This window comes from Solea senegalensis, linkage group LG10 (genome assembly GCF_019176455.1).
Source record: "Solea senegalensis isolate Sse05_10M linkage group LG10, IFAPA_SoseM_1, whole genome shotgun sequence".
In the NCBI taxonomy this organism is placed as follows: domain Eukaryota; kingdom Metazoa; phylum Chordata; class Actinopteri; order Pleuronectiformes; family Soleidae; genus Solea; species Solea senegalensis.
Window position 1 is genome coordinate 6,265,723 of NC_058030.1, and position 19,594 is coordinate 6,285,316.

The window sequence follows — 19,594 nt, forward strand, 5'->3', positions numbered from 1 at the left end:
TTTTTTTTTGTGCCTAAACCTAACCACATTCATAACCAGGAAAATGTCATCATCACCGAACCAAAATCATAAGTAACATCAGATGACGATCGTGGAGACCGGGGCAGAGATTAAAACGCTACCAGCTAATGCCGCAGGTTTCTTTGCCGTGCCAGAAGGTCAGAGTGACTTTCATGTCATGGATGTTTGAGAATGATCCATTTTCACCTTTCAGACATCCATCTTTATGCCTCATACGTGCCATGGAATCTTCCGCTTCTGCTAAAAAACATGCCACTCAACTTCTCGCAACTCCCTTCTCAGCACAAAAGTGTTTGATGAGTCCTTTAGGGCTCCCTGAGGTAGACGTAGGTGTTGGTGGTGCAGTAGACTGGTGTGTGTATATGTATTTTGGGGTTGTACCCAGTGATTAATCAGATTCCAAAGAAGTGTGGTCGTAGGAGCTCTAGGATCTCTGCTCGCCGCCCCCCCCAAGCCTATTGGGAATTGGAGGATTTAGAGGCACTCGGAGCTCCATTTGTCTCCGAACAGCCAGGAGTCACGCAGAGTTCAGACAGCAGAACGCTCAGCAATTAAAAGAGGGGTTAACATGTTTTATCTCCCTAATGGGATAACACACAATATTTACGTTTGCTGCGTGATTCATGGAGAGGTTCCTTCCATGTCTTTCTTTTGGGTACGGCCAGGCATTCTGGAGGGGCTTCATTCTGAGGAGGAGGCTCGCATCTGCTCTCGCTGTTGTCACATGGCCTGACAGCGGTGAGGACGAAACCTTTGAGGAAGTCGACGTGGATGGATTTGTCTTTGATGAGGTATGCACACAAGTTCATGTGTTATTCACTTTCATGGCCCAGTAATCCCTTAGCCCCCGTAGCCCCGTTCTGACACACAAACCTGCACCCCAGGCTGCTACACAGATGCATAAATAAGTATAAGTATATACACATAAAACCAACATGGAAACAAGCCACATTTACAAAAGCCACATTTCCACCATACGTTACCAGGACCCCGAAGCCCCAGGAGCTTCTTCGAAGGAGCAAAAAGTTTCCTGCACGCCATTGTTTGATTGAATATCCACTGCGGTGAAAGATAAGGGAAGATGATGCAAAAGAACAGGATGATGTGGAAAGACTTATATTAGCAACACGCTGTTTGACTATACAACAATATCACTGCTGTTAATACGCTGTATACTGTATAAAGAAAAAATGGATTGTCTTCGAGGTCAGACAGAAGTAGCAATTAGCCACCAGGGGGCGAGACTCTGCTGGTTGCAAAGAGAATTCAATTTAACTGGACGTTTACGGATTAATGAGCCTACTTCTCACTTGATTTATAGCGCCAGTCAAAATGGTATTAAAGTCACATTGGCTAGCACTTTTGACTCACAGCGAGAAGGGTGCTGGTTTGAATCCTGGTTTGCCGTGTTTGTACAGTTTTCTCCCACAGTCATTCAGAGGTAGGTGTGACTGTGAGAGGAAATGGTTGTTCATCTCTATATGTTGGCCCTGGACTGGAGACCTGTCCAGGTTGTAACTCCGCCTTTCGCCAAATGTCAGCCGGGATTGGCTCCATCTCCCTGCGAACCTCATATGGAGGCTAAAGCAGTAGACAAAGACTGAGTTAATCAGTTACTCGTTTCAGATGATGTCCTTTTCGTAAACTGTGTTCAAATTTAGTGGAAATTAGTGTATAAAGCACACAGCACAAACGAGTGGACACAAGTGTGATTGACAGCTAATGTCGCCCAACAGAAGATTGGTTGTACGTAGGTGACATCTGTGAATTTTGGGTTTTAAAACCTAACATGATCAAAATCAAGTCCTGAACCTCAAGGCTTCACAATAGAAAAAGAGTCTATAACATTTGAACTGTGTTGACATGAGTTAAAGATGGGTTGTCACAATCGCAGTAATTAAGGCAAAACACTGTTTCACTACAAAACAACAGCATTTTATTTATTCTTATTAAAAATATATCTGGAAGAAATATGCTGTAAACATGTAAAACTAAATCCTTTCATTTCTTTCAAAGGCAGCAGAAGAGAAACGCTGGACGTTGACGCTTTCTGAAGACTCGTCATCTTCAGGGCGCCATCGTGTGTCGCAGCAGCCGCTCTCTCTGAAGGTAAAGAGCTTGTTCCAAGACATTTAAAACCTAGTTTTTGCTTTCGAATGTGGCCAATGAAGTTTGGGATTCACCAGCCGCTGTGTGGTACCAGTGGAAGACTTTTTTTTGTTCCGCTTACCCTGCCCCCTTTTTCATCTAGATAATTGCCCCCTCAAGAATTTGTCTCACTCTCCCTGATTGATCTTGAGATTTACTCTCTTGAAAAACAAGATTGTTTCCTGGAGGGCTGAAGGTTGCTCAGCACCAGCAGATGTCATTTTTCACACTGGCGGACTGTCGTTCCGTTTTCCTTCCTTTACCTCTTGCTGAATCTTTTCTTTGGAGCACGCTCAGCGCTGTACATCATGGTCGCCAGTTTAAGTCAGCTGATGTGGTGCAGCTGCTGTCATGGTTGATTTCAGTGTGTTGACAGTGAGGTATACATCAAAGGCAGGGATGAACCATTTAGCTCTTGGACAAAGAGAAACTGGGACCAGGAGAGTAATTAAGCTGTTAGTTATGAGCATTCCTTCAGTGTGTAAACTTGCCTTGGTCAAAAATTGACAGCCAAATACCTCAAATGAAAACATGCAGTTTGGTCAAATGGGAGTGAACATTATTCTATAAATTATATTTTCTTTTCCCTTAGGGATTCTGATGACTCCATATTACAAGGTTTAAATTGATACTTGAGTTTTTCTGGTCGTAGGTCAAGGAAAAACCTCTTAACAAATACAGGCAAACAGATCAAATCTACACCCGTGTTCACTGCTTTACCTCGCCATTTGTCATCACAAGATTAAAGTTTTTGACGCTAAAGTCAAAGTCCACAGAGAAAATCAGCACTTTTACATCACGGTGCAATCGACGGTGCAATCAAACAAGGCAGCAGTAGATCAACTGCTTCCATGTCCCCTAAAACTTCAGTTTCCAGTCAGAAAGGGCTAACAATTAGATCAAGCTGAAAACATACTATTATGCTTGGGTCAGCTTGGGCAGGGGTAGTAATATTTCCACTGAGTTATTGGAGCAAATGTGCACACGGTGACCTCTGACCTTGTGTCAGTACCTTGTACACCTCCACTTCAAAATGCCTGACCCATTCCTTTAAACTCAATGTTTCCGTTTAGACTTTAGATGTCCCCACATTGTGTACACACCGCAGATACAGATTCACTCAAGGAGATAAATACTCAAACAAATATGCATTTCAGCCTCTTGGGCCCTCTCCTGTACATGTCCACCACACTACCCCATCAATACCACACTGGAGACCAAAGCAGGCCTGGTTGGATGGAGAGCAGGTGGATCCTGCTGAGGAGAGAACTTCTCCAGAGAGTTCCAACAGGTAAGATGACACATGGCACAGTCTGACTGTCACGTACATGTAGAATTAAACCATTTTTATCTCTTCTTCAACATGTTTCCGTCATTATTTCCCTACATCTGATACAGAAAAAGAAAGAATGCTCGAAGGAGCGACATTTATACAGTGAGCAGTTTTCAGTAGTACACCGAATGCTGTGAGAGTTTCAGTGAATGCAGGAGAAAACCGAAACTAAGTGTGGTAATGTGTTTTTCAAGCCACAAAATACTTTTTCGCTTTTGTGGTTTATTGACACAACATGTGCAACTGATGTTTTCTAATCAGGACAATGACATCTTTGTGATTTCAGACTCAAATCTGCTGCAGCTTCAGTGCTCAGCGGCCTCTCTGCAAAATCAGAAAAGATGGTAGAAGAATGGTAAATCCTCTATTTTCCTTTTTTTTTTTGCCTTGTTTCTGTGTGCATTTGTTATTTCTCTGAATTGGAATGTCTGTTGTTTTGGACTCCAGGGGGTTTAAAGACAGCAACACAGCTCTCCTGATGCTCAAGAGAGCACAGAAGATGAGGACAACCCAGAAGCAACATCAGAAGATACATCGGGGTGAGTAGATTTTATTGGCAGGAATCTTGGGATTCATATTAAGTCTAGAACCTTTTGGGGCATACATATGGACCCTGTCAGGACCCGTAGTCCTCGTGGGGACCAAAGCCCGGTCCTAATGGGGCAGAAAGTAATTTCTTACTTATGAGAATGTATATGGAGACAGCATCAACTCCTGTGTTACTGTGATATAAAATTGCTATTTCTTTTTCCCATAGATTTTGTTTAGTGGAGTGAGTGGATTACAGGTCACACAAACTTTTGTTTAGAGTCAGAAATGGATAGGAGTGAGATTAAGCAGTGGTTGCATTCTTAAGATCTCATAGACTTTTATTAAGTAAGCCTTTCATTAATTGGCAAAATCTCTTATTCCAGTCAGTACTGATACACTTCAAAAACCTGAACTGTCTCTTTAAAGTTAGATTAAAGGGGTTAGGAGAGGCAGAACAGACCGTTTATTTTCTAAATCACCTCCAGCAGAAAGTTTGTTTTGTTTAGAGATCTTCTCTACGAAATACCGTCTCCTCATTGCTCCAAAATATCACCAAAATAACACCAAAATATCCCGGCAATATGGAATGGATGGTTCTTATGGCAAAAAGAAAAACAATTCTTAAAGGGATTGGGGGGGGGGTAGTGGTGGTCCACACTAATTTTTTTGCCTCTGATCATTATCATCTTTGTTCCATCAACTGAGCCTCAACAGCAGTGAACCTTTCCAGCCAATATATGTTAATGAGCCATAACAGACAGCAGAAGCCAGGACCTGTCGCCTCTTATTGGGCCTTATTTGAGAGCCTGCAAAGGAAATAGCGCTTGCCAAGAAACCTCTTGACAATTCATCCCACGATGACTTTCTCTCATTGTAGTGGTTGAGTGCGGCTGCATGGAAAGGTGACCTCACCTCTGTTCTGCTCCAAGAAACGGTAGTCCCACTATGGATATCATGCCATGGTCATGTAGAGGGAGGCAGCGCTTTGATCTGAATTGCAAACGCTTGATTCCAAGAGCAGTGTTCTTGTCATCTCGGTCCACAGACACACAGGTCTATGTCAGCTGTAACTGCGAATGGCATCTGCCTCAGTGGAAGCAGAGTGCTGTTATAATATTTTCCGAATGTTTGGTCCTGGTTCTTCTGCTTCTGGTTTTAGGTCTGCCTTGTCCTTCTTTGACCCTCTTTTCCTTATTCTCTTAGATCCCTTTGTCTGCCAGCAGGGTCCAGTGGAGACACGAAACAGGCCTGCACCACACAGGAGAAATCACATGAGAGGTAGGACCTAGGACATGTTGCACATTTGGTAACCCTTTAGCAGCACATACATTTTGCTCTTAATGAGGAATCTGAGGCCAATTTCACCAAAGTTGCAACATCCAAAGGTCGACTGTGATGTGTAGTTGTCTGAGATCAGTAGCCTCCTCTCTCTATCTCTTGCCCCGAGGTGTAGAGACTACATCCACAGCTAGACTTAAAAGTGGGGGAGAGGTGGGGGCAGGTCAAGAGAGAAAACAGTGGGCAGCCAGCTTTTATTGCCAGGGCCTGTCTCTATCTTTTCTCTACACCCCACCCCCACCCACGGGGGTCACGGCCTCACATCCAGAGAGCTTGACTCTTGCGGTCATCCAGCAGTCAGGGTGACGCTTCAACAACAGCGTTTGCCAAAAGGCAACAAAGTAACGGGTTCTGACGCTTGTCCAACTCCTGTGCCGCCATAAGCATGAAATGCCCCCTAATAAGCTTTGGAGAAGCACAGTCTGTTGATTTCGTGTTCGAAAAGAAACAGAACGAATCGTACCCTCAACTTTGGGAAGCTTTTCGTTCTGCTTCATCTGTTTTGGGGCGGCTCACCCGTGCGGGACTCCTCTTGTTTTCCTTCTAAGCTTCATCAGTACACCTTATTTCCAGGTTTTTAAAGATTGGGAAGATTTTCTTTGAGAATGTTCACTGGTAAAGTTTCGATCAGCTCTTAGAACAACTTGACGTTAAAGACAAGTTCCAAAGAAATAATCTGTTGATTTACAACAGAATTTCAAGTTCTGTTTCCTTTCCGTATCCTTTTCTTTCCCCTCCACCTTTGCCTTGATGATTTATCACATTGGACAATGTCAAGTGAAGAAGCTTCAGCCACTGATAAACTTGTGGGAGTCATCCTCAGTTGGTTTCCTGACCTAGTTCTGTAAAATGTGTTTATCTTGGAGGAGACGAGTCCTGCTGCCTTTTAAAAGGAAAACCATGAGGCAGACTCAACTGACTCGGGGATCCAGGTTGTGTGCATGGGCTCAAACCAGCCACCCCTTTTGTTTCTTTGGTCCTGACCTGTGTAAAGCACTCCCTCCTGCGGATCCATCCCCAGTGCCCGGGGCCGAGCCAGCCTAGCCCAGGCCCAGCCAGTGCTCCCCGACAGGGGCTAGCATTTCAGGTTTTGAGTCAAGCCCCTTCTGGAGGTGATTAGCCCCAAACCCATGACAGATTCTTTCCAAGATATCCGACGCGGTGTGTTTATTTTATCCGGGCTTTTTGTGTGGATGTGCTGGACATGAGTAACCCACTTGAAATGGGTATCAGCTTACATACCCAGAGAGGGGGAGAATATGCAGCAGAGCCGCAAGACATTTTCTTTTAAAGGCAAAGAAGAGAGAGAGAGAGAGAGAGAGAGAGCAATGCACTTCCCTTTTTCAGATGATATGTATTGTCCAGTGTTTGGGTACTGCAGATGCTGGAGATGTTTTATGCCTTCAGGCGGTCCTCTTTGTTTCTCCTCTTACTTTTCACCACACACACACACACTGCTCCAACCTTCTTCTTCCATCCAAAATGAGAGTGAGCTTCACCAAACATCCGTCCTCATGTCAGAGACACAAGGGTATATATTTTTATTCCAGCCTGGAACCTCCACCTCCCGAGCACTTAACTCGATTTCACACTTCAGGTCCTCTACAAAGTCCAACTGAAACACAATCATCTTGTTTATCATCCGTCGTCCAAAATAACTTAGTGTCAGATTTATTTACCACCATTCATATGCATTCAATTTCACCCCCGTAATCTCGGAGCTTCTATTTATCTCAGGCAGTGGAGCTCTGTCCTCGTGGTGTATGTTTTTGTGGTGCACTGGCACACTTGTGGGAGAAGTACGCAGTGCCAATGCACAGAGAGGCAGCAGTTTCTTACTCGGACCAACTTCCAACTAAAAATGGGATTATTCTTGCCATGAGCACAGGATTCAGGCAACATTTCATGCTGTTGTCTCACATTTTCCAACAAAACTAAAAAAACACAAAGAAGGCAAGTACTGCGGCCCGATCACACCGAAGGACTTTTTGCGCGTAAATATGGTTGCACTATAATCGAGATGTTGGAAGAAGCACAGTACGGAAGCCTTCTTTATAATTACAGAATGGTTTTTGCATTTAGCTTTGTGTTACTAGAATAGGGGTAAGATTTTTGAAAAATTGTGCTTCCCAACCTCAGTTTCCCCTGAGTTGAGAAATATCTTCATTCTTTTCTTTGTTATGTGCCCACCAGTGACACTTGGTCCTGTTAGCATAACTGTTAGCAAAGATGGCAGACACGGTTTACTTTCTGCGAATGAGGTACCGTCCCCCTACGAGTGGGTCTAAAAAGTGCGGAATTGTGTTGAAGTTTCAAGCCTCGGTTTCAAGTGTCACTGGTGGGCACGTAACAAAGAAAAGAATGAAGATATTTCTCGACTTCAGGGAAACTGAGGTTGGGAAGCGTAATTTTTCAAAAATACTACCCCTATTCTAGTAATACAAAGCTACATGCTAATCGGTGAAGTATTCCTATAAGAATATGTCTACCACTTAATGTCTCTGTCAGGCAACCTTCTCTAACTGGAAGCAGAATCACTTTTTTAAATTGTTAATTGGCTACCACCAGGGGTAGTCAACTAGATCTATGCAGAGCAACAAAAAAAACTACCAACAAACGTGCCCGTTGTAGGTCATCAGAAGGTTGGTGTCTAATGACTTTTGCCCGGGGGGGAGCGCCAAGGAGAAAGTCGCTGAGAATGGAAGCAAGAGCTGAATGGAAAGACAGCTTCTCTTCACTGGCCGCCATGTTGGATGTGTGTTTACAAAAGCCGCTCAACGTAGCTAGCGTTGTCACCGCGTTAAGCCTGCCACTACAACGCCAGGGGTTCGTGATTGGCTCTTTTTTTTTAGGAGTTTCTGAAGTTGCAGAGTAAAATCAAATCCTTGACAAGAAAAGGCTGTCATATTCTTACAACAATGTAAACTTAAGCTATTGTTGATTTTATTAGTTGAGAGTTCAGCTTGTTTGTCTCCTGCGGCTTCTTAGCACAGTAAGAGTGCTGTGTGTCAGACACTGGCTATGTGTAATTACCTCATACAACCACGTCGCTGATTGACACTGTTGTTTCTGCAGTGATGTTGGAAGTGGAGGAGGAACCAGAATTCTGTCTTTCCTTCACCTCTGCTTTGCTGTCTCCACCCTCCACTTTCTTCCACCTTCCTCCTCCCCAAGAGTCTGACATTAAGTCTGGGTTCTCTCCACCTCAGTGGAGATGAGGTCTCTTAATGTGCTTAAGAGTTGCATCCTAACAGGCGTGACTCCTACAGGCCCCCTCCCGATGTCCTGGAGGAGCACTGGAGGCAGATTCAGCGGGTTGGAGGAGGTCATGAGGGTTTTTTTCTCTTTCTTTTCGGTGGGGCGGTCAGTGGGAAAAAAAAGAGGAGAGAGTCTCCTAATGCTACCGCGGTGCAACAAGAATGTAAACGTTTCTTGTTTTGTGTCCACAGCGAGATATACATCGCATGTGGTTCCAAATTGTTCACTCGTGTTGCTGCAGCTTTTGGTCTGGCTATATTCTACAATATGAATGCCACATATGAATACTGTAAAGAAGCAGTAGGGAGGCCTTCTTTGGATGAACAATTACAATATTTGAGCTTGTTGCTGTAAAAGTAATCATTGTCAAAAATGGTAAATCATACAGGCTGACCCGTTCTTTATACTTCAATTTGTTGAATACAGTCACAGCTTTTGACAATTCTATTTTTGATCGTTCTGCTCTCAATGCCAATTTAGAACAAATGTACTACATACATGTTGGACGCTTGTATATAGAGTGCATTATTTGTTTTTATAATGATCGAGTGTTAAATCGTGTTTTGAATCTTTTACACGGTGAATATCAGATTGCAATATCCATCAGAAAAAAATAGATAGTCTCCCCAAATCATTCCGAACCTTTGCTCTTTGAAAATAATTTCTCCGGGGTTTTCGCTGGACGGTCCGTCTGTGTATTTTCAGCTTCGAGAAATGCAAGTAGCCATTTCCTGGCCTTTGCTGCCCCGAGGGGAAGCATCCATCACTCGACGTTTTTAGTGGCGCTTCTCAATTAACCCATGAAAACTGTAACGCTTTTCTTTTTACAGCTTGGCAAAAGTAAGTCAATGGCCTAAATAAATGCATCATTAGTTCCAGCGTTTGGAGCTGTCAAAATTCATTATCAGTTTACACCCATCCGCGGCAGCATTACTGTCAGCGCAACATAAATGTTTACTTTTGAATTACGACCTTATAATGGGATTCCAGCATAGCTCGTAAATCAGCCGCCTTTCACTTTTTCTGTTTCGAACAAACTGCCAGATCATTGCTTGGCTTTACATTTACAAAGAACCACAAGTTCCAATAACTGATGGGGGGGGGAAGCAAAACCGACCTTACTTTACTGCGTCTTTATGATACATGTAATGCACGCCAAAATACGCCAAAACATAAATGCTGGGAGCTGTGGCCACTGAGTGCTGGGAACATGTCAAGCATTGCTAAAGATCAGGCCCCCGAGCTGTTTATTTGTCGAGCTCGTCGGTTGGTCAGCATGTTAACACAACGTGTGCGTGTATTTACGCTTACCTGTCATTTTGAGAAACACGTCACGTTCAAAACAGCTTTTAAAGATTACCCCGCACAGTCATTCTTTGACAGAAGTGTCGTCCAGAATGTTACTAACCTGACAAGAGGTTTGCCTGTTTTACATTTATTGTTTTCTGTCGACTGCAGTGAGCACAGCGGAGCAGCAAGCAAAGCAGATGGAGAAAGTGAAGCGGGAGCGAGCCCAGCAGTGGCTACACCAACAGGCCGACAGGGATTCAGAGAGGTGAGGCACTTTCAAGGGATGGATCTTTTTAAGTTGCTCACACATAATCAGCGCTGACTGCACAGTGCGTCACTCCCCTGCGCTGAGAACCTGCCTGAGACACGGACACTCGCTCCCAAGGATACCAGAAAAAAACTGATTTTAGTCACTTAGCTAAATGCTCACGTGATAAAATTGATGTCCATCTAAGTCCATGTTATCGTGAGACTTTATTCACTGCTTAATTTCACACTTAAACAAGTGAGACATTTACAAAGACACAAAAAAAACCCTCATTCTTTATTATCATACAGCGATGGACAGTATGAAAATATAACGTCTTGATCAACCTGACTGAAAAAAAAATTGTTTTAAAAAGCCACAGTATGGTAAAAACATTTTTATAGACCTATTGTTACATTTAAATAAAATTAAATTTACAATTTGGTATCTAAAAAATATCAAATGGCACAGATGGTGCCAGTCTGTGCCCAATTGGACAACCCCAAGACATCAGGTAATGTCCACGCGTTGTTATGTGATTACCTTGAGTTTTTAAACTACTATTGCATATTTTCCAACGTGATATTTACTATATCATTTGTAAATCCTTAATTTATGCTGGGTTCCATCTGCATTTACTCTGACACAGGGGTATCTACACTTCGCATGGAACATCACAGAGATAATTCGCACTGAGTTTATAATTGCAGAGATATAAGCAGGGAAGGAGGGGTTAACTCTTAAAAAGGCATCACTGTCCATCAGAGACAGGGTACAAATATTTAGCCGATGCTTAAAGTGACATACAACAATCTCAGATGAGATCATGATGAACATGAGTACATCGCATCATTAGATTTGTGTGTTGGTGAGCCAGACTCACACTCACTCCGGTCACTCACATCAAATATTAATGCATTTTCTCGTTCAGAATTGTCCTGATAATGGACGTTACGCATGACGCATGATAAAAAAAAAAGGTCCCCGTTTCACTTTTCTCAGTAGAAACACACAATTGAAAATAAGCAAGCACAATTAGAAACACGTACACATTCCGTATGTTCTGTATGTGTAAAAAGTACCTACAAGGTACATCCACAGCGTCACTGTTTTGTACGTACTTTAAAGCATTTTTACACTTAACTCATTGACGTTCTTTGTCTCTTATCTTAGCGAGCGTTTTTTGCCAGAGATCAGCTCGGACATTTTGAACGGCGGCAGAGTGCAGCTGGTGGTGAGTATAGCCCCCAACCGCCCCCCCCGTGCAACAGAATGAATCTTTACTTGTGTCATTTTTTTTAGTTTAGGGGTGCGGGGCAGTTGCTTGTATGTGAAGGTATGCAGTATTTACTTTCGCCAGTCAGAGAGTTCTGTCCTGCGTTGTAGGCCCCCGCTCTCCTGGAGCCTGTCTCGTCAGCCTCGATTGAAAGGAGGAAATGGGGGTGGGTTGGACGTTTAGCTCCGCGGTGACACTTTCGATTGGATCAACCGGCTGCAATTTCTTTATTTCACTCGCAGGAATGTCAGTGTCACTCCGGAGCAGTTTGTCCGATACTGATGCTTGTGCGCGCCCTTTGAAGTCAGAAACCGCAAGTCTCCCTGTGCAGTTCATGCAGCGGTTTGACTTATGATCACTGGCAAGGAGAGCCGCCCCCTTCCTCCTGTTTCTTCGATATGTTCAGAGTGCAGAGCCGCTGCATGTTGAATGTTTTTCAAAAATGCTGGACTGCTTGCGTGAGATGTGTCATGTTGAAAAGTCTTTCATGTAGCGTATATGTGTGTGTGTGTGTGTGTGTGTGCAGGCTGACCCAGGCTACTCTGAGCATCTACATCACACCAGTGGATCGTGGGCCAGCAGCAGTTCAGCTGCCCAGCTGAGCAAAGAGAGAAATTATCCACGCAGGAACTCTGCGAGTCGTCCAAGTGAGTCTTTGTCAATTTCACCGTCGCCTTTTCGACCGACGATCACCGCGTTGCTGGGAATGTTACAGTGAACTTTGAGCCGAGTCCAAGACACACACATGTGTTTTCTGAAAAGGTTCAGCCCATCCTTCTCTGTAAAGTAAATGATTTTTGTCACTTTCTAACATTCTCACACAAACACTGGTATCCCCGAACAAAAAAAAGAGAAAGAAGTGAAATGATGAGATTACAGGAGTTATTTCTCCACAGGAGAAGAAGACAAGGAAAAAGGGAGGTGCAGCTCGACTTTACAACAACCGGCGTAAATAGGCCACATCCCATCCCCCACTCCAACCACACCCAACAAAAAATCCTGCTTTATTTTACAGCGTGCATCACTTACGCAATAATTTGTTGCAATAATAATTACAAACAACAAAGAAATGAAAAGAAGGGGACAAGAAAAACCAAATGTATTTCAGTTATAAATAAAAGAGTGTAACGTCAAGATCTAAGCTCCACGATTATTAGACGCATAAGTACATTTATGTTTTCATCTTCAAAATATTAAGGATTGGCTCAGGGAGTATCAAATTAGTCTGGGTTTTTTGTTTTTTTTTGTTGTCCCCGTCTCATTTGTTTCATAGATCCTCTTTCATCTCTCATCAAACAGATGGACTTCATTCCTAATTCTGTGGTTTATTAGCTCCGTTTTATGAAATTTGCCAATTTCATCTCTTCATTTTCCAATTTGCGATGCCTCTGTTGTAGCCGGTGTGTTTTTTTTTTGTTTTTTTTCTATCTGCTGCTATTTATGCGTTTGTTGAAGGACAAGTGTGCAGTGAAAAATGTCCTCTTTTTCTTCACTCGTGTCCAACATCGCTGCGGGACAGGACATTGATATTGGTGTGATAATGTTTTCTCATTTTCACCAGCGAACGTACTGAACATAGCTGGATTTTCCACGTGTTCTCTCTCTCCATATCGATTCATCGTTAATGTGTTATTGCTTGTTTTCCTTCTGTGTTTCTAGTAATACACCGAAACCAGGAGAAAACAGAGGCCAAAAGCCAAACTTTCTGAGCAGTTTCATGCTCATAATGTAACAGTGCGCACACGCGTGTTTTAAACGCGTGTTCATGTACGTTCAAGTATGCGTTTCAGTGTTTGCACACAGAGCTGAGTGCACAGAGTCATGCAGTGATAAAGGCGGCTGTCTACTCAGCCCAGTCTGAGTCCTCTGGTCGGCTGGTGTGGGAGGAGAGGGGAGGGGGTGCCGCAAGGTCGGAGCGGGGACAGAGTGCCGTGAATTTCTCCTCTGACAGGAAACGGGCAGGAGGAAAGAAAAAAAAAAAAAGTCAGTCCTTTCAGTGAATAATGACTGGTCCTTCTGTCAGGAGACGTGGGGCTCAGGAGTTTGAACGACAAAGATGTTACTGACAGGCTGACGGCAGATGATCACATTAAACAAGCTCAGGAGTCCGGAGTGAAGGAGGTCCCTGTCCCCGTTTAACGAAGCCAAATTGGATTCCGGTGATCGTTTCAAAATGATATCCACGAGGTGAAGCAGGAGCAGACATTGCCATGCTCTGCAGACACACTATTGTTGTGGTGCGGGGAACAAAAAAAAAAAAAAAGAGCCTCTTTGTCTGCACTCATGAAAACAGCATAGTGCAAATTGAAATATGAACGTATGTGTACGGCTAGAGCGTTCTGTTCAAAAAAAGGTATTTCAGTAAGTTATTAGATCATTCGTGAACACGGAACAAGGAAGCGTTTCGTTGATCTCTAGGGCTGCAACTAACAAATATGTTCATTATTAATGAATTAGGATGAAATGATTGTCCACAAAATGCCAGAAAATTGTGGAAAAACTGATTTAAATATCAGTTCTTTGACAAAACTTTTTTACTTCATACTAATGCATCTAAAACATATTTTATTTCCCCCCAAAACCCCCTAAAAACTCATTATATCACTTGATAAGTACATCTGATGGCAACTGATTAAGTTAAGGGCGTCAAACTCATTTTAGTTCAGCGGCCACATACAGCACAATTGAATCAAATAATATCACAACAACCTATTAACAGCAAGCACTCAAAATGTTTCCCTTTATTTTACATTAAATTAAGTATCTTTTTCACAAAACATATTATGAACAACCTGAAATTTCTCAAGAAAAATAAATGAAAATTTCAACAATATTATGTTAACCATTTACTGGTATCTGGAACTGTATAATGTAATCATTTTCATTCTGGGGGCCGGATTGGACCCCACTGGTGGGCCGGTTCTGGCCCGTGGGCCGTATGTTTGATTAAGTAGTTCCGATTTTTTTGCCAAAATGTTACACTTTTGTGCTAAAGGGAAAAAGCAGAAGATAACCAAAGTAATGTAAATGTAATGTAAATATCAGAAGGTTACCAAAGAGGCAGTCCCCTTCAAGGATTATAATCTCTGTAATGACTGTTTTCATTACTAATTAATCTCCTAATCTAATCTAATTATTAAGTTATTCTTTTTTAAATTCTATTACATTGATTTTTAGTTGTTGGTCCATCGTGATGAAAATGTTGACTGGTGTTTCGCAATCCTCAAAAATGATGACACTGACTCGTCTTATCTTGTAGCAGCAAGAAGCTGAAGTCACACACAACCTGTTACCTCTTAAGAAAAAACTGATTCACTGATTATCAAAATGCGTCATTCATTCATTCATTCATTCAAGTAGCTGATTATTAATTGGCTTGTTGCTGCAGCCGTAATGATGTCCGTGCAGGACCAGGTCAAATCACGGGTAATTGGTTACTTGGGTTAAACGAGATAATCAGGAGGCAAAGAGCAGTAAACGTGTGACTCTAAAAGGCAAACATTATACTTACACTGTAGTATAATTCCTTTTCCTGGGACGTGGCACGCACACATCAAAGTGAAGGTTCAAAGTTGGAGGGTTCACTCGCTCTGCCATAGCAGTAAAGACTATATAAATACTCGGGAACCGACTCCATAACCTGTTGCAACGCGACACCCGCCGCTCGCTGGGACAATGCCATAAACTGCGTTCCCCAGCCTCACAAAATATTTTCATTATGTGCGCAGAGGAAACCACTTAAGTCGCGTATCTGCTCCCCTCGATGCCGCCCGCCGCTCGGCGATAATCGGAGGAAAGCGACGGAAAACAATTTGTTTGGTCACAGCGGTTGAGTATTGGAGTATTGTGCGGCCGTTTCTTTATCTCTGCACGTGTATTAGCACGGCCGCACGGCTCGCGTCGAAATGAGCAACATGTGCATCGAGGCTCGGGGGATTCTGCTTTTCATTGAGGACAGATAATTGGACAAAAAAAAAGCAATGATTTAATATGTTAAACTCAGCCATGAAAGAAGGACTGAAGTTTCACCAAAGACTACTTTACTGTAGGGTGCTTTATCCTAAAACTACACGAGGTGAGAAGATAAGCACAGTGCTACGCCGTGGAATCAAAAACTAGAGAGTGTGAGCTTACGTATGACTCGTGACTGGAGAGATATTCAATACAGAGTGCCAGCTGTGCAGATATTTGGAGCCGGGTCAGTACCTGTGATGCGTCTCGGGCCTCTCCACCTCGCCCCACTGTTTGGCTCCCTGTGTGGTTTGGCCGTGGTGGACCGCGCGCCTCGGCTCTACACGTGGAACGCATCATGCCTCGTGGAGGCGCTGCCTTTGTTCTGTGTGTTTGAAAAGCTTTGTGCTGATCCCCAGGTGAAATTGAAGGGGCTGCGATACAGCACACAGTGCCCCGGGGGAACACACACACACACACACACACACACACACACACACCACACGTGCGCAGGCATGCGAGCGCACGTTTACACACACACAAACACACACAGTGCTTAAGTGTTTAAGTCTTTTTTGTCTCGGTAGTCTTTACTGTCCACTGAGTCAGACACCACAGGCTCATTGTATCTGCTAACTAATTAAAGGAACAGTTCAGCTCTTTTGACGTGTGGCCGCATGAGGTAACTTACACGCAACTCAACTCAAATTTATTTATAGAGCACATTTAAAAAAAAAAACAAATGACAAAATAAATTCAGTAAAAATAGAAAGCATAAATACAGATGCAGAGAATAGTTAAAAAAAAGGTCCAACTCAACCTGTGTCTTTAACTTTGTATTAGGGATTTCTAATCAGCAGCCTGTTAGCCGACCTAAGCGCTCTGACTGGACTGTGTAGGTGCAGCGGTTCAGTCAAATACTGAGGTGCCAACTCATTTAATGATTTAACCCTTTAATACCATTTAAGCCTCAAAATGTCTGCCTGGACTTTTAGACTTCTTTCAACCGCAAAAGGGCCAGAAAATGTCGTTTCCAGAATAACTTTCAATATCTGGCAATTTACTGCTTGTTAAAATGGTGTATTAACAATTTCAAATGAAGAAAAACTTATAGTTTTAGTAAGAAAAAAAACGCTGTACACAGATATTTCGGAACTATTTGGAAATGTGAACAATATAAATCATATTTAAAATAACATTTGGTTATTCTTTGTCTTTGTCGCAATGTCCAAAAACAGGCCAAAAAAATGGAAACTATGCACAGGTGTTTTTCCAACTCTCTCCTCTCCGGTGACAAAGACGCTGATTCGCCGGCTCCCTGCAACAGCGCGAGCGAAATTACCGTAATAACCACACGTCGGCTTTAACACGCGACTTTTTCCAATAGCGCAAACCGCCAATGTGAAGTCGCTGTGCGCCGTTTACAAAGTGATGCAAGCAGACTTCAGTTTCTGGAGGGAAATGTCTGTCTAATGCTGAGATAAAGCAGCAAATGTATTCCATTTTATTACGTTAGACTTCTACTGGAGACCTGGAGTACGTTAACATCGTGTCCTATTGTTTAAAGTCCCCATATGAAAGCAACTATACGACCTTTCCCTTATTCCCTTAAGCTTTTACATGTCCTAATGTAACTCCCTTTTCCTTCATTATCTCATTCTACACAAAGTCAACTGTTTTCAGTTTTTTCTCGCTCTTCACTCGGCGTACGTGACGTGGACATTCTTCGCCGCGAAGCGCAGAGAGTTGAGCTCATGTGGTGACGACAGTGCACTTCACAATTCTTCTCCTCTCAGAATTTCCTGCATTGAAGCTGAATCAAATTTTCCTGGTAGAAAGTAAGAATTAAATGAATTCTCCGAACCGCACTCGTTTCTGGGAAGGAAGAAGTGCACTAGAATTCCTACAGTTGCCATAGAAGCCTGTTTTATATCATTTTATTTATTCAAAGACCAGAGTAGGAATGGTATGGTCATGAAGATGCACCACCAGAGATGTCGTTAGGACTTTTTTATTTGTCTATTTGGATCCCCATCAGCCATTGCTACTGAAACTTCATATCAAAGTGTCAGATTCAGACATTTCGTCTTTATAGAATGTACAAATGTAACATAGTCTATGCTTTGCAGAAAAAATAGAAAATAAGATCTCTGTCTCTCTCTCTCTCAACATCTCCAGCAGGAAAAGAGGTCCCGTCTCACCAACGCATCTCCTTCCGAGATAACCCGGTCCAGCTGAGCGGCGGCTGGGGAGGTGGCAAGAAGAGGGTCAAGGGTCAAGTGCACAAGTAAAACACAAATTTCTTTGAACTGTGACCCAGCACTCTTTAAAGAAGATACAAAGGTGGCACTTTGTTACCTTGGAAACCTGAATAAATACGGACACTTTAAGCTTTAAGCCTATAGCACGAAAGGAGTAGTTCAGGTTTTTTGAACACATATGTATTAGATTGTATTAGGTATAGGACTGCACTGTAAAATCCCTGTGTGCCTCGAACCCTCATAACCCCCCGTTTATGCTATTTTTAGATGATGATCACACATTTATGTCACCGTTTTCTGACTAGAAACTGAAAATTCTGCCTCATTTGGTAAGATTCTGTCACTTAGGTAATGCAGAACACCAAAAGTAACAGAATAAGAAATCTGAAAACAAAGCAGCAGTGGATCAACACCTCCTGTGTCCTATGATGGGAAATTATAGATTTTCTACATGGGATTTGGTATGCAAGCTATGCAAACTGATGGTCTTTTCAGTGACGTGAGGTTGTGTAGATTTCTCAGGAAAGATGGAAAGAAGGAGTTAAGCAACTGACTCTGTTGTTAAGACTTTATTTAGTTTTATTTTAAGAGTATCTATTTATTTATCTGTATCACCTGTGCTGAATCTGCTTCGACTCCCTCTGCTGCAAATGAATCCGGACCAATAGGAACTGGAACAGCCCAAATATCCTCGGGCACGGCTGAAGCTGAACTCTGTGCCTGACTGTGATTGCAGCCATCCAGCACCAAAACACCACGCAGCAAAGTCGCAAATCGTCGGCGAATGACACGCTCCGTATGCAAATGATGGCAGGAAATAAGAAGCAGGAACCCGCTGTACCTGCGGATTCCTGTTTCCCAACATGCCGAACTCTCGTCTAGACACTCTGTCAACAGGAATAAAGTAAATATCCTTTGCAACCATGGGAAGAAATGGGCTTTTTCCACTGCTGTACACTCCTAAGAGTAAAATTTAATCAAAATTTAAAAAGTCTGTGTGTATGTTTAGCTCTTACCAACAGTGGGCTTGTAATTACTGCTTTTATGAGCCAAACACAAACACTGTTGTGAGAATTAGAGGCCTCTCTGCTTTATTTCCAGCCAGTCGATTGGAATGGCCTTTTCTTGTGTGTTTGGACGAAAGCGTCCGCACACAAACACCGTCCTCCCGCAGGCAGTGAACCTCGGGCTCGGAGGTTCCTCGCTGGTCGGACGCCTGGAAATGATAACTTAATTAATGTCAAAACAAATAGTCTGAGCTGCGGAGCTGCTCCCTGGCAGGAAATGCACGTCTCTCTATTTATTTTCCTTCTATCTTTCACTTACACATGTCTGGACGGTGTGTGTGTGTGTGTGTGTGTGTTTTGACTGTACGCGAGCTGCTGATGGGGATTCTTGCTTTCCTCCACAAACGTGATGATGGTGCTACCCACTTGGAGGCTGTTGTGAAACCCAAGAGCAGTGTCCTCCCTCAGGGTGGGAGACTGATTGGTCAAGCTCCATATAGAGGACCCCAAGTGGAGGTGCGGGGAGGGAGGGGGGGGGGCAGCTTTCTGTCAACAAATCGTCGTTATACACTCACACAACTGGAAAATTCATGTTGTTGTTGTTGCTTCTCTAACACGAGCAGACAGGTGACATGTGCACATCCAGTCACAAGTTTTGCTTTGTTTGACACGAGTTCTTCCAGACGCTCTCGTACCCTCGAATTCACTTTTCAAATGATACTGTTGAACCATCACCCACCAGCCTTCATTACACGTGTTTACTTTGCATTATGGATGAATTATGTGAAACCCAAGGAGACCAAAAGGGAAAAAAAATCCACTGGCGCGGTGAGACGAGCACTTTGCCACACTTTCAGATAAGACGACGAGCATCGACCTCAAGTCAGCACATGGTGTCTGGCACAGAGACGTTCTGTCTCCACATCCGTCCAC

The 19,594-nt window shown here is 43.1% G+C and overlaps 1 protein-coding gene across 1 annotated transcript in view; it reads left to right on the plus strand.

Annotated features, from left to right (window-relative positions):
- lrriq1 (leucine-rich repeats and IQ motif containing 1) overlaps positions 1 to 18,645 on the plus strand; it is a 43,582-nt gene extending 24,937 nt beyond the window's left edge. Inside the window, exons 20-29 of the mRNA XM_044036054.1 lie at positions 687 to 812; positions 2,038 to 2,130; positions 3,327 to 3,460; positions 3,789 to 3,857; positions 3,950 to 4,041; positions 5,237 to 5,311; positions 10,088 to 10,184; positions 11,340 to 11,400; positions 11,969 to 12,089; positions 17,572 to 18,645. Of these exons, the coding sequence (XP_043891989.1) occupies positions 687 to 812; positions 2,038 to 2,130; positions 3,327 to 3,460; positions 3,789 to 3,857; positions 3,950 to 4,041; positions 5,237 to 5,311; positions 10,088 to 10,184; positions 11,340 to 11,400; positions 11,969 to 12,089; positions 17,572 to 17,684 (981 nt within the window). The 3' untranslated portion in view covers positions 17,685 to 18,645. The remainder of the gene's footprint in view (positions 1 to 686; positions 813 to 2,037; positions 2,131 to 3,326; positions 3,461 to 3,788; positions 3,858 to 3,949; positions 4,042 to 5,236; positions 5,312 to 10,087; positions 10,185 to 11,339; positions 11,401 to 11,968; positions 12,090 to 17,571) is intronic.
- The last annotated feature ends 949 nt before the right edge of the window (positions 18,646 to 19,594 follow it).